The 15,764-nt window shown below is 41.7% G+C and overlaps 1 protein-coding gene across 1 annotated transcript in view; it reads left to right on the top strand.

Moving 5' to 3' along the window:
* Positions 1–15,764, top strand: part of Syt16 (synaptotagmin 16) — a 128,666-nt gene that overhangs the window by 91,721 nt on the left and 21,181 nt on the right. Inside the window, exons 4-7 of the mRNA XM_026385200.2 lie at positions 319–531; positions 5,360–5,613; positions 10,858–11,298; positions 14,195–14,384. Of these exons, the coding sequence (XP_026240985.2) occupies positions 319–531; positions 5,360–5,613; positions 10,858–11,298; positions 14,195–14,384 (1,098 nt within the window). The remainder of the gene's footprint in view (positions 1–318; positions 532–5,359; positions 5,614–10,857; positions 11,299–14,194; positions 14,385–15,764) is intronic.

The raw sequence follows: 15,764 nt of genomic DNA, 5'->3' as shown, positions 1-15,764 counted from the left end.
GATGCACTTGTACAGGTCCTCTTCCTAGCTGTGGATACCTGTAAGCAACATAAACAATCAGCAGGGCTGCCCGGCTCAACCCCATGGCTCGTGATGTTGCCTACAGGTATCCCAGTGACTCTCCTGGGTTCTAGCCATCTCTGTTTCATCCCTTTGGATTCAATTTTCCGTTTCAGAAGTGCTTCTGATCCTTCCTATGCAGTTTGAATCTGCTTGATCCAGATTAGCTGTCTACACTCTTCTCCAGGTTCCCAGACTGTTTCTCTCTCTGTCGGATCACAGAGGCCACACAGACTCATGTCTCTTGTTTGCTCCCAGTTGACAGTATTGGGGATGATGAAGAGCCATCCACATCTTCTGACAGTGATGAGGACGTGATCAAACAATTTGAGATTTCTGTGTCCCGGTCCCAGAGTTTCCGTTCAAGAGCTTCTGAGAAAGGAAAACCTAAGGAATTGGAACAGAAACCCAAATGTGGCCGTTTGCTCCCTACCCACGAAGAAGATAGCGCCGGAGTGTCTGCCTGCAAAGGTATCCTTTGCATCTTGTTTTCCTTTATTTAGACCAGCAATGGCCAATGATAATATTTTTGAGTCATTTAGATATTATATTCTGTGTCTAAGAATCCAGAGAGGAAAAGAAAATGAAAAGGAAGCCAAAAGAACAAGGTGATATTTCTTAGTGCTTCCCTGAGCAAAGGTGAGGCATCTTTCTGATATTCTTATGCCCAGAGCCCCACTGGGACAGGAAGTGTATTTAGTAAATATCTAGAGAGACCGTCACAGCATGCACCTTCTTGGTCTGGTCTCAGTGATTCGAGTTCTTTCTTTTTGGGCGTGTGGTCAGTGAAACCAATGGGCACGTCATAGTACACCTTCCTCATTTTCGCACTAGACAGAGAAAATGGAGATCACAGAAACTGAGAGAAGATGAAAGAGAAGAAATTTTGATTTGGCAGTGAAGACAGGACAGGCAAAAAACAAGGTGGGGGAGGGAAAGCTAGAATTAACAAATAGAACCATGTTATTTTTCAGCAGGAAAAACTTGCTGCCTATCATGTAGTTTCACTTACTGACAAATACCGACTGACATTTTATCGCTATTGTTTTTAGTTCAAGGTAAGCTAATAAATATAGGCCTGCAATGGCCAAACCACAATATGAATGGCTGCTGACCTCTGTCATTTCCTCACCGTCCCTCCCCACCCTCCTCCCACCTTATTTTTTCTCTTTCTCTTCTGTTACATCAGAGCATTCCTTTTTCTCTGTGGAGAGGGCAAATGTTAGCTAATGAAAGTTAATAGCTGTTGGTTCCCTGGGAGTCGCTTGTTTAATTCTAAAGCTAATGGCTCCATTTCCCAGAAGCCCAAGTGTCTGGGTTCTGATTTACACAAATGGCCAATGTTCTGAGAGTTGTGACAACCACCTAACCCCTATCTTCCTGGAATTAGCAAAAACCTGTCTCTGGTCTCAATTGGTAGTTGTGAACATTTTTTTGAAGATAGTGATAGAAAAAGCAAATTTTTCTCTACTGGAGAAAGGAAAAATTCCACCACACTGAATAAATTGCCTGTAAATTTTGAGGAAAATCAGCAGGATTTTCATAGGCATAGCTGCAGACCAAAGTTTAGGTCATCAAATGCCATGGAAACATTAATGTAGTTTTTATTGCTTGACTTTTTTTCTTGTTTGTTTTATAAAGATGGATTTATTTCAATGATAAGAAATGAAAATATGAAACATGCGTTCCAGAGAGGATTTTTCTTTGCTTGCTGTCTATATATTTAGCCATTTTATTCTATCATAAACATAATTTCTAAGATCAAGTTTAATTGTGCACAAACATTTCCACACTAAAAAAAAAATGCTTTAAAAAGTGTTGGGTAGTGAGATTATAGATTCAGTTCCAAGTAAAATCTGAACCATGAGTGAGCCATATACTAAGTAGATTGTCTCATGTTTCATCTTAAGTGAGATCATTCTAGACTCAGTAGTGAGGTTATTAGCACCACACTCCAGGCAAGTTCTCTCTTATTCTCTGCATCTGATTCAGTGTTATTGCACATGGCTTGTCAGTACATTCCTGATTATGCCAAGGTGGGTTTGGTCTAAGTGGTTTGATTCAGAGGCCGAGTGTGAGGTCTTTAGGCATGAAAGGTGGGCTGTAGGATAATAGTCCAATTACTGTTTTTTTTTTTTTAAATTCTGAGAATGTTTCATAAAAAGCTAGATAATATCTCTCTGGTTTCATCAAACTCAGCGCATTTATTCCTGGAATCTCATTTTTGATTGGGATGATGTCATCAATCACGGTCCAACCAGAGAAATAAAACCAGTGGGAATACATACACCCTATATACATACACGTGTGTCTGTGTGGGTAGGTGTGTATATTTCAAGAGAATTATTACCAAGACTTGGTTTGTGTGATTATGGGGGCTAGCTAGGTGACAGAAATACATAGCTCCAAAATGCAAAGGGCAAGCTGTCAAGAAGGGAGGCTCAGACTCTCAGGTGAGATGAAGCTGCAGTTCTTAGAATTTGTACTTCAGGGATGTTGCAGATATCCTACTGTTTTTCAACTGACCAATTATAAATGATGTTGTAGTTATCTTACTGTTTTTCAACGGACTGATCTCCTCATTTAATTACACCTACAAAATTCCCTCCCATCAATACTTGGACTGGTGTTTGATTGAACCATTGGCCCCTATTGCCTTGCTAAGATGGCACATAGACCTGACCACCGCAGATGGTAAGCAGAGTCTTCACACATGGATGATGATGGGCATACCAGAGAAAGCAATTGCAAAATAGGGTTTTATTCCATCAAAATGGGTTATAAACTAGACAAGTTGAAAAATATTCTGGTCAAACAAATAGAATTGGTGTGACATAATTATGTCCTATAATTTCTAGGAAACCAGGATACATTTCTCTGACAACAATGTAATTACTTTTTAATTTCAAGGAAGGGAAGTCTGCTTTATGGAAAGATGAATCACCTTTCCCCTTCCACCTCCTTGCAACTTGACATGAGCCCAGATTTGGTTTTCTAATTCATTTCTTGCTTGTCTGCCATAGAAAATGGTTTGTGACATTAATATAATTCTCCTGTGTTTTTTTTTCAATTATGAATAATGTTTCAAGGCTTTAATGTAGCTGCTGAAAATTCTCTCATTAGCGATCTAGGTATTATCACTATAGGAGTTAGAGTCATGAGACAATTTTATGGGAGTAATTTCTTGGCAAAGTTAGATTTTGTGCTGATATCCTGCTGGGCGCTACACATATTGATAGATGACCCACTGTTTAATATGACATTTTACTGTTCATGTATGTGAGGAATGGGTGTGCTAATTAGAGACTTAGAAGAAAATTCTGCTTTATGTTGTAGGTTTTATTTTATTTTATTTTTTTGCATGTGGAATTTCCCTTGCTATGTCATTATTTGGGACCTTTTAAAAGTGTGTTTGCCAAATAGCTGAAAGTGTGAATGTAGCATTTTTGCAGTGCCCTATGGAAATGTTTCCAAGGGCCTGAACTGAACAATTAAGAATAACTAGGCAGATAAGGAAAATTCTCCATGGCCTGCTATGGTTTTGCAAAACCCCAAATCAGTAGTCTGAGGTTGTACCCTCAGGCCCACCACTGTCTGAGGATAATTTTATGTGGTCTGCATAGGGCAACATTATATCCTGTAAGTTTGGTTTCTTAGTATATATGAGTCATATACCTTTCTCTCACTGACTCTCCATGTTGCTACACATCTGGCTGCTTCAAATATTTGTTACCTGCCTAGACTTCAGAGTTATTCAAAGGCTTAATGAGAACCTAATAAGGACCATGCAGTAAAGTGTATGGCTTTGTACCTTTAAGGAGCTTCTATTCCACCTGGGGTTGTAAGGCTAACACGGGAAACAAGTGCTGTTATGCAGTGTGGGTGTAAGATTTGAGTCTGTGAGTCTACTCTGATGTCCCACTCACTGTCCTGTCTGTATCTCTAATATGTTCTCATCCTGGGTACAGGACTACTGGAAGGGACTAGAGACCAAAGAGATAAGATATCTTAGCTACTTGTGTGTACATGTGTGTAAACCAGGGTAAAATCTGTCACTTAGGCATTCTGTCAGTTTTTCTTTACCATCTGAGGGCATCTTAGATGTTGAGGGTGAGGAATGGGATGAATAAGGCTTGGAGAAGGTGCAGGGAGAGTGTAGGAGAGAAGGAGAGAGGGGAGAGGGAAAGTGAAACACTAAGGTCAGAACAACACTGAGTCTGACGCAGTCAGGATAGTTCAGGAGTTGGTTGGGGCCTTGGATGGGACAAGCAGGAAAGGACAGGAAGGAGGGTTTGAGGATCCCAGTTGAAACTGAGTTAGACAAAGCCAACTGGGGGCAGTCAGATAAGAAAGGGCCTGTTGGCTGTCAGACAGATGGTTTCATGTGTCTACAGTGACCCTCTGATGGGTTTTATCTTTTTTTTTTTAACATAAGGAAATAAAGGTTCCGAGAGTTTGAATGTTATTCAAGTTCTTAAGGCAGAGACAGAACTTAGATCCAGATTGTCAGAATCCAAGGCCAGTGTTCTTTCTACGGGTCATACAGAGAACTTTCACCTGAGAAAACTACAGAAACCTCTAGTGAATATGGGAGAGAGAAAGAACAATGGGAGAGTCATGATCTCCATGATCTTGACCCCATGATCCAACATGATCTCCACATTAGATTACTATTTTTGCTTTCTGGAGCCATTCTTGAAGTCTTGTGTTTTTTAGTCCCAACAAAATGCTTGTGTTAAATTTATCCTTTTAATATAAATATCATTGTGTGTGCATGTGTGGATGTGTGTGTGTGTGTGTGTGTGTGTGTGAGAGAGAGAGAGAGAGAGAGAGAGAGAGAGAGAGAGAGAGAGAGAGACAGAGTGTGTGTGTGTATGTGTGTTACTAGGGATTGAACACAGGGGCACTTTACCACTGAGCTACACCCCCAGCCATTTTTTATTTTTATTATGAGACAGGGCCTCATTAAGTTGCCTAGACTGGCCTTGAATGTAATCCTTCTGCTCAGCCCCTGTAGTGGCTGGGATTACAGGTGGGTGCCCCTGCAACTGGCTAGATACCCATTCTTGATACTCATATTATTGGGAAGTATCAAACCTACTTGAACCTCATGGAAAGACCTGATGGTCTTTTTTATTATATGGATCAAATTTATCCACTGCATGGGTAGAATTTTTTCTGCAGATGTTACTGGTGTGCATATTGTTTTTGTGGTCTTGATTATTGTGGTTGCACAGGCTTAATTTCTCTAGGTATGAAAAACAATGCATTTGAAATACTTTTCTCTCTGTAAATTTAGATTTGGATAGAACCAGCCAACTGAGTTATTCTGAGATCCTGTCTTACAAAGATCATGCCATCTCTGTTACTTCACGGTCCCCATGTGAGCGAGGAGACAACAGACATCATGGCACCTCTCACCAAGAGACCAGTGGGGTTCGAAGCCTCAGTCGTCAGTCCACAGAGGGCAGCTTGGAGATGGAAACAGATTTTAATAACCGGGGATTTGAAGATTCCTATGCTACTGACAGCTCCTCAGTATGGAGTCCAGAGGTGAGTTATTTGTTTTCCATTCTTTGCTTTATCAGTGTATATTCTTTGGGTTCCTCTCCCCATCTCTTTCTTCCTCCATTTTCTTCTCCTTACCCTCCTTTCACCAAGTTTTTTCCAGAAAGAAAACTTTGCCTTGAAAAACAAAGACCTAAAATACCCCTTTTTTTAAAAATAAATTTTTCTTTAGATAACCAAAGTCCCTGAGCACATGAATAAAAGAATCACAAGTAAATTTGTTTCAAATGCAAAGAAAAGAATGCTAGATAAAAAAAGGAAGAAGAATAGTGATAAAATGACCCCTTACAGGACTTATTTTTATACAAAGAAAACTTTTAGTTCTTTGGAGAGGTTGGTTTATTTCCTTCCTGGTTGCATACCCAAAATCTTTAGTTGTGATCATTTGAAATGGAAATTGAGAATTTCACTAAAATGAAGTAGGCCTCCAAATAAAATTATGCATGATATTATGATGAGGGTCTTGCTGCATGTGTTAGTATATTCGTTAGCTTTTAATTGAATTGGAGGTCTAGGAGATGACCGTCGTCTATAATGACCCTCTAGCCTTTGAATAAATCTCTGATGAAAGATGCTTCTTCTGAATTTCTTTTTCAATTAAATCTGATCCCTAATATGCCTAACCATCTAGAGATATGACCAGAGGGGATAATGGGAATAGCTGCCATTCATTGAAATGCCAGTTACTACACCCTAGTAAGAAGGATTTTACAAACATTGTTTTATCTTTCATACGTTACCAGTCATTCTTCATTAGCTAGATCCCCTCCAATCCTAATTCCATGACACCAGGAGGTATTAAATAGTAGTTTTTAGTACCTAATATGAAATTGATTTTGATGAAATAGGTCATATAAGTATATAAAACATGAAGCTGTGAAGATAGAGGAAGAGAAGGGTGAATGGATTTTATTAATTTCAGTCTGAGAAAATAAACAGAATGAATCTCTTATTAGTACACACACACACACACACACACACACATACTCACTCTGAATGCTCAAGGAAACACAAAAGAAAATCATGTTTCAAAATCGTACTGCAGATATGCTGGGGAGTGTAGGGAGCATGTAAGGAGGTGTGTGTGAGGGTGTGTGTGCACATGCCTCTGTACCTCTGGGTTGGTGTTTCTGCCCAGGACCAGGAGTGGTAACTCAGATGTATGGTTTGTACAGCTTATTAAAAGCAGTCCTTGCTATAGAGGTACCCAAGGCCACTGACCTCATCAGCTTTGTTAAAAAGAAGAAAGAAAGAGTCAGATCAAATCCCACACAGTAACATTTAAAGATATTCATTTTGGCTCCCTTACCACAAAAACAAAACAGAGCTCTTCACCTGCCTGTTTGTACTCTGCTTGGTAACTGTGCTACCAGGCTGGTAATCTCTTCTCCATGGAACCTCCTGCTGACCTGCCCCGGGGATCCTAAAGAGAAGATGTGTTGAGGGTACTGAATGTTCTCAGACTCCCCAAATACCCAGACATCTCTGTGTGCTCCATTCAACCTCATATCTATTTCAAGACAAAAGCTGTAATTTGGTGCTCCTACAGTAGAACTTCAAATCCAGCTCAGAGGCAGTTCCCGTAACTGCCTGCTCTGCAGGCTTAGCTCGCCTCTTAAGAATTGATTTATTTGCCTCTTAGCTGCGTTAAGAACCCCATCTTTCCCCCATGTATCTGGCATCGGGAACGTGTTGTGGGTCTGTTTACTTTGGCCACACAGATGACATCAACACTATCTTACTAAATCAGAAAGCCTTGTCAGTTTGACAGAAAATCTTTAAACCTACCTGGATTTTACAGGTTGATGCAAGTATTCCCATCTTAAAGAAAAAAACCCAGGATATTAGATCTCAAGGAATCATGAATTTTGTCTCTGAAGGAAACCGGTCCTGCAGTGTGATACCTGCCAGGCTGATGGATTTTCAAGCGCTGCTCTTCTCTGTTGGCAAAGGCTGTTGACTTTTTTCTACAGACTGAGGACTTGGCAGGGAAGACAATGAGAGGTGGTTGGCGATTTCCAGCACACAGGGAGGCAGGTGTCCCACTTTTCATCTCTGTTTTCCACTGATTAATTGGTTGGCCTTGAGAAGTTAATTAAAATCTGCCAAATGGGGATAAGAATGAAGAGATTTTTACCTTGCAGGAAGGTCAAATGGATTAGCGGAATTAACAGTACCCACAGGAGGAGCTCCTTCAGTTGCCTGGTGATAGGCAGTGTGTGTTGAAATAATTAATTGCTTTGAAAATACCAACCTTTGCAAATCTCCATCTCACATCAACCCAGGAAGGGGCCACGAAGCCCAGTTTTCATGGGCCACAGCCTCAACAGGCCCATGCAGAATTTGGCCATTTTGCTTCATGCAGACTTCTTAGGATGGTTATGGAAGAGCTTTACCCAGGACACCTGTGGAACATAAAGGTGGAGTGAGCATTTATCCGAAGAGATGGCCTGAAAGAGAAATGGAAAGATCTTTATTAACTTGGAATTTTTTACCTTAGCATTCAAGTTGATGATAAATCTAGGAACAACATGTTAACTAATATTTTTTAGGCCCGAACAGGCCTAAAGGGTATGAAATTGACGGTAATATTTTCCAGCTCCCACCTTCTTCCCTCTTCATCTCGCACATCCACTATACATACAGATAATTATGGCAAAAGGTTTTGGGAAGCTAAAGGAAGGCCACATGGTTTAGCAGAAGTTTAAAGTTTTTTGAGTATTGCATACTGGTTAAGGCAGGCCGTAGGCTCAGACTGGCAGAGGATGAGCCCTGGGTGATTCTGGCTGGGCACTAGACTTTTGCATGGTGGGGGAGAGGTGTTAGTTATTTAACCTTTCTTAACTATGATTTATTCCTCCATGACATGAAGCTATTTAGATACCTACTTCATTAAGTTGATGTGAATGTTTAAAAAGATAAAGTTTCTTAGGTTCCACAATAAAGCAGAGCTTAAGACAAAGACTTTGGTAGGGCCTGCACTCCCAAGGAACCAGACTGAAAGATGAGGGGATAAGGCAGGGAAGATTCAGTATGACATCTTCCCCTGAGTTAGCTGCTGCTCACAGTAATTAATTGCTTTATCTTGTTGGAACCGCACTCTCAGAAGCTATATTAGCTGAACTGAGGATGTCTGACCCAGGGCGAAACTTTGTTGCATGGGACATTAACCCCAGCATACTTTTGGACTTTCCATGTGTGGTGTGAAGCAGGGTTATGCAGCTCTCTAAGCCTTGGAATCAGCAGGCCAATAATGAAATCTGAGAACTATATTTTATGAGCAGGAGATAAGAACTTCAGGGGTTGTGCCAGGCTGAAGCCACTTAGAGTCCAGAGACACTGTGCCTGCAGGAAAGATGGAATCAGAGGAGAGGCCAAGAAGATTTGAAGGGTTTAAGTGCTGGCTTTTTACGGTCTCTAAAGGATTGGATATGGTACCCAGCATAAGGAATGGCTTAGTAGATATTAGCCATTATTACTTATGTCTATACAAGCAATAGAGGTATGATTGAGAGAGTAGGCTAAAATAGGTGGGAATTTTGAGACAAGGGAATTTGAGAAAAGACAGTGACTTGATTTTTGAGTTGGCCTAACTCCTCGGAGACTTGCTTCTAATATTATATATACACTAGTCAGTTGTATTCAGAGGTCTCTATAGCAACCATTTTCATCACTTGAAACTAAGTACCTCTGAATAGAAACGTTCATACATGATCGCATGCTCAAAGGAAAAGATATAAGAAGCTTCCCTTATTTTATAAGACATCTGAATTTTCTTGGCAGCCTAATTTTAATCTTAAAAGAGAAAGGCACTTGTGACATGTCTACAATTTGTCAAGTCCTCTCCTTTTTACAACATTCCTATACAGTGGGTGTTATCCCCATTTTACTATTGAGGAAAGTGCAGTGTGGAAAGGATTTGCTCAATGTCATAGAGCTAGTAAGTGGTAGAACTGGGATTCCTAGGGATGTTAGATGCCAGAGAACCATTTACTTTCCCTTGGACTCCTTGGGCAAGTTTCACTGCTGAATGTACATTTTGAGGTGTTTTATTATAATGTTTGAAATGAAGAGCTCTCTCAATTAGTGAAGTCTGGTGTCCAATATAAATAAGAATTAACTTATAATACGAATCAGTCCAAAGTTTAGTTCCAGATAAAACACAGACCTTCAAAGAAAAATTAAAATTCTATTGACATTCCTTATAATTTGTTGGTGGGGTGATTCATTATAGTAAATGACATTCGGCTCAGTTTCTCCTAGGTGAGCTCAAACCCAAGTATCTACAGAAAATTGCTGTCCCAGGGTGTGTTCCATAAAGAGAGGGGCTTTTTAAGAAATAGCACCAGTCCAGTGGTGGGAATACATAGTATGGTATTTGTTTGAAACAGGTATTTTCGTGTGTATTACAACCTCATAACCACGCTCTATCAAGTAGGCATATTAATGTGTGTTTTTGGTTACAATATGCAGAAGCTGGGCTATTTGGCCAGGGTCAAAAAAGCTCATCAGTGATGGAGTCATTTTTTCAATTCAAGTGCTCTGGCTTCAGGTCCAGTGTTGCTTTTTGCTAGGTGGCTGCTGGGGCTGTCCTCCCTAACTTTTGCTATTCCAATTGTGGTCTGAGGCCAGCATGCCTTGTGAATGTCTTTGAAGTGCAGAATCTCAGGCCTCACTCCACACCTACCAAATCAGAATCCTTGGATTATTCAGGTCTACATTAAACTCTAAGAAACTGAGCCCTAAACCTTTTCTCCTGTATAGATTTAAGATATACTGAAGGATCACTTTACCAGGAATCACATTAGGTTTTATGTCTATAGCAGATTCTGGGCTGCAGAGGATGGGCCCAATCTCAACCAATTCTCCCGAGAACTCAAGAAAAAATAGTCTGTTGGCAATTGCATGGTTGACTTAATTTTCAACAATAGTGGACAGTTGTGCTTTCTGAGAGTCAGCATATCAGAAAACACTTTGCAAAATATAAAAGCTTTATTTATTAATTCCAAAAACATTCATAAAGGCTCACCATATGTCAGGCAGTGTGCCCTCCAAGAATTCACAGTTTAAGGGAGAGAGATCAGAAAACAGACCTTTTTAACCTAGAAGGTCATGCACTGACAGTCAAAAAGCGTGGGATTCTGAAGGAGCACCAAGGGCATGAACCTGTCCAAATGCAATTAGGCATCATCATTTTTCATTCCTAATCTTTTGTTCCATCCTCAACAGGAACAGGATAGGACCAGCTTGCAGGTGCCATCCGGGGTCTTGGATCCCATCTCCAAGTGTGGTGACCTAGATGTCATCTTTGAATATCGAGCTGCGACCCAGAAGCTCACAGTGACCATTGTGAGAGCACAGGGCCTCCCAGATAAGGACAGAAGTGGCGTCAACTCCTGGCAAGTTCATGTAGTGCTGCTGCCCAGTAAGAAACAGAGGGGCAGGACGAGCATACAGAGGGGGCCCCACCCTGTCTTTAAGGAGAAGGTCACCTTTGCCAAGCTGGAGTCCAGAGATGTGGCTTCCTGTGCTGTCCGCTTCCGACTGTACGCTGCCCGTAAGATGACCCGAGAGAGAATGATGGGGGAGAAGCTCTTCTATCTTAGCCACCTACAGCCAGAAGGGGAAATGAAAGTGACTCTGGTTCTGGAGCCAAGAAGCAATATAAGCGTGAGTATGTTAAATGGTGCTGCTAATGATGCGGTGTGTTCGAAGACCTGGGATTGTCAGCCCTTGATTTAGTACATTCAGCTTTGAATGCAGAGACCTTAATTTAATTTTCCTTTTGGCTCTCTTCATCTTTACAAGCCATGATTTGCACTTCATGGTATTATGGGTCTTTCATGCCTGTCTTCCTGATAACCTGATGGATGTATTCCCCGTTCATTTATGGAAATGACAGTAGCAGTGTGGTAAAGGGCATGGAAAAACCTGGAGAGGTGACTGGGCTTTCTGGTTAGTGGATAAGTGGTCCTAGCCCTCCAGCCCCCAGTATGTATTATGGTGAATCTAAGAGATGGGACTTTCAAGGCAAGGTCCTAAACAAGGATGTGGGAGCATTGTAGAATACCAGCTCTGAACCCTAGCTACTTCTTAGACCTTCCATTTATCGGACTGGCCTCCTCCCACATACCTCATTCTGCTTTCTGCCCCAGGGTTTTAAGGGAAGACAATGTAGCTTGTGTGTCTACATGATGGGCAGCCCGCTTTTGCCCTGGGTTGTATGTCATCTAGTGTGAAGATCACCTTTTACAAAATCATGTAAAAATATCAGGTAGCCATGGGCTGTTGGGCCAGTCAGCCACTCATTCAAAGATGTTTCCTGCCAGGTACTGTAGAGACAAAGCAAGGCACATGCACACACAAACTGAGCAGCTAGTGCTCCAGGGTCCAGTGCGGAGAGTGTTTACAGGCAGACCCAGGTTGGCAGGAGAGAGTGACAGAGGCTGCTGTTTGTTTAGAAGGGTCAGGGGAGGTTTCTTTGAGGTGGTGATAAAGCAAAGTTCCAGTGATTGAGGGAAAAAGACTGGTGGCATGTGGAGGTGGAGGATTTCAGGCACATGTAGTCTTGGGGAGGTGGAGAGAAGCTTGCTTTGTTGGAGGAAGAACAAAGGAACCAAAAAGGCTCCTTGACCACAGTGAGAAGAGATCTGTCCATTGGAATTTCACATGGTGTCTCCACATGGTCAAACTTGAAATCCTGATTTTTGCCTCCCTAAATCTATTCCACCTGCCATCTTCCACGTCTCAATTAGAAGCAATAGAATCCTTCCAGTTGCTAGGGCTAAAATCTTTTCCACTTGAAATCCTATGAGCTATATTTTCAAATGCAACCAGATGCTGTTCCTCTGCTGAACCCTGCTCCTCTGCTGGATTACTGAAATAGCCTCTAGCTGATGCTCTTCTGATACTGCTTTTGCCCCCTACAGATTATTCCTGTCATGGAGGCCAGAATGAGTCTGTTAAAACAAAACCCAGATCATGTGTCGCTTCTACTCAAATCTCTCTTTTGTTTGAGCTCTGATAACATATATCTGAAACCATGGAAATCAGAAACCTCAGGTCAGAAAGGACTCTGGACTATAAAACATAGGTATAAGTATGTTCACACCCATGGTTCTCTGTACCAGGTCCTGGGCTCTGTGCTAGAGGCACAGATTGCATGGGGGAAAGGAGCCAGTGTGAAAGATCTCTGAAGGTGAAAATTCTTTCATTGCTCAGCCATTTATGGGGCATGATTATGTGCCATATATTAGGCTATGCATTGTGGACTAAGAGATTTAGAAGCCATGGTTTATGCACTAGGGGCTGAGAAAGGGATACAGATTTTGGAATTTGATGGGCAAGGCAAGCAGTGCAGTGACAGGTACCACAGTAGGAGCTTCTGTAGAAGCACAGGGGTGGCGGTGGCCCTCCCCCAAACAAAGCATATATTTTGTTGCTGGATTTTTATCTTCTAGACAGCAGAGCCTGTGAGGCACCTGTCAAAACCACCTGGCCCTATCTATAATTTATAAATGGTATTCCATGAAAGCTTGGGGCTCTTAGAAATGCCCATGTTTTGGGTAAAAAAGGATATTTCCCTGCTGATATGCAGAATATTTTATTCCTTTTGTTAGTTTTGCTTATTGGGTTCTTGATAAGAAGTTTTAGGAAATGATTTCAGACAGAAGAGAGTTTTAAGTGAAGTCCAACATGCTTATTTCCAGGGAGGAGGTGTGTTAGAGGTGCTGGCCGGCCTGCTGTAGCTGGGCTGATGCCTACTCCTGCCCCTCAGTGAGAATCAGCATTCTAATCTACTTTATTGCCTTTCTCCTGATGTCCCTGGTGCATAAATCCGATGATCATAAGAAGCACGCATGTGAATAAATGCGCCGGGAAGCTTGGGCTCTCTTCTGGGCTCACCTGGTGCCTGTGAGTTCACTGAGATGCATAGTCCAAGTGTTGGCTTCTTTATCAAACAGTTGTGAAAGTGCTCATTTTCTATGTAATTGATTTCCTTAGAAGGTAAAATTGAGCATTTGGTATACACCTCACAACCTTGAAAGTAGGACTAGGGGCCAAATATCCTATGTCGTGGTCAATGTCCAGTGGTCAATTCTTGAATAGTTGAGAGACAAAAATGCCTCTTGTATTGCTGCATTCATCCAGAGGGTGCAGAGAACAGAAGCAAATCCCAGGCCTGGAGTGGATGGGTTCCACGGAAACATTCAGGTGCAAATTGCACAGGAGGGAATTTTGGTCTATATTAAATGTATTATTAGCTCTCCATGTATCTTAGAAGGTTTGATTTATACTAGTAATAACATCTTTGTCCGTTTTGTCTTTAGAGAGGAAATATTGAATGGAGACAGCTCTTGGAACAAATATGTCAGCTAGTAATGAAGGGGATCTCATCCGTGGCTGCACTCCCTGGGCACATTGTAATTCACACTGAGTGCGCCGTTAGTAATCTTTGGCAGTCATTGAGATGGGGTCACAATTTCACCAAACATAATATCGGCTTTCTCTAAAAGAGAGTAGTGCAGTGTGGGCCAATGGATTCTTTGTTGTTCTTCCCTTCCAGAGTGGAGAGTCGCCGCTCAGCCCATCTGCAGTTTCTCACAGTGATAGTGCTTCATCCACGCAGTCGCTGTCTCATGGAGGGGCGCCAGAGCTGTTGGTGGGGCTGTCCTACAATGCCACAACGGGGCGATTATCTGTGGAAATGATCAAAGGCAGCCATTTCCGAAACCTCGCTGTTAACCGAGCACCTGGTAAGTCGTGTGTCTGATCCCTCCAGTTCTGGTCCTCACGGAAGCAAGTGGAAGGCTACATCTGCTTTCATCTCCATTCTTTAATTTTGGCAGTAAAAATGATCTTGGTATGGCCTCACAAAGCAATACCTCTGGATCTCTGAATGGCTTTCTATTTAATTAGACTGAAGGCTTCTACCACATCTCGATGCAACTTGACACGAAATAGACTGGCCTGTGTGTTTATATTGTTGAAGGAGAAGGAATGATAATGATGTCTTTTCAGCAACATCATAGGTATGAGCAATTCAAATCTGCCCACATGTCACAGGCCCTCAACTTTAAAGTGGCAGTGCTCTGATTTTGGAGGGAGGCAAATCTGGGATCGAATTCCAGCTCCACTACTTACCCACTAGCTTTGTTCTGATCTTGTATGATTTATCTCTTTTCTGAACCCCAGTAATTATATCTGGGAAAAAGGCTAATAATCCCTTCCCCACAGGGTTATTTTTGGGTTTAAATTAACTTCTATAATTTTAGGGTTTAGCACAGTGCCTAATACTTAGTGAGCACATAAGGAATGTTAATGGTTACGATGATGATGGAAAAAGATGTGGAGGAGGCAGATCTGGGGCAATGCAAGACTATTTACCAGGGAAAATGACCATTTCTGAGGTCATTTAGGAATAAGGATGTAAAACATACCCTATGACTGTAGTCCAGGGTTCAGGAAGCCACATCAAATAGCTACTGCTGCTGTCTCAACAGCCTCTCAACCTGGGAGTTGTAGACTGAACATAGGAATAAGGCTGTTAAAAAAAATTAGCTCGCCATTTTATGATCTTGCTTGTTAGAAAAGAAAAAAGAAAAACAGCGTAGACAGTTGGTTTCTGTCTCACTTTTGCCTTCTAAACCTCATGTAAAAACATCTCATCAGAGGATCCTAATTTGTATCTAGGATGCTAGCTGCAAGAGAGTCTGAGAATGTTGAATTCTAGCATTTCACACATAGGAAGTTAAGCTAGTAGAAGGTAGAGTGGAGGGCAGGAGGCCTGCTGACCCCAGGCACCAAAGTCTTATTGAAAGAAGAGTGAGATCAATAGAAATGTGGTATGCTGAAAGAGTCAGTAGGCTCTGGCCTCATGTGCAGCAGCAAGGTGCGTGCATAGAAAAGGGTCATTTCCTATAACCGAATCCGGGCTCCTTCTCCTTTTGCCCTTCACTGTGTTGCAGACCCCAAGACATTTGTTGTATGTGGGAATCTTTGTTAGGCAAGCTGTATTAAAGCCATTGGAGCAAGTTAGTAAGGAAAGCCCTAGCACTCTGGGTAACAGAAAAGCCCAGGTGCATAACCCATATTCTGTGCTGATGCTCAGAGCCAGGTGAGACCTATTTAGAATG

This window comes from Urocitellus parryii, chromosome 6, assembly GCF_045843805.1.
Source record: "Urocitellus parryii isolate mUroPar1 chromosome 6, mUroPar1.hap1, whole genome shotgun sequence".
In the NCBI taxonomy this organism is placed as follows: Eukaryota; Metazoa; Chordata; class Mammalia; order Rodentia; family Sciuridae; genus Urocitellus; species Urocitellus parryii.
The sequence above is the reverse complement of the archived record's forward strand: the minus strand, read 5'-3'. Positions and strand labels throughout refer to the sequence as shown.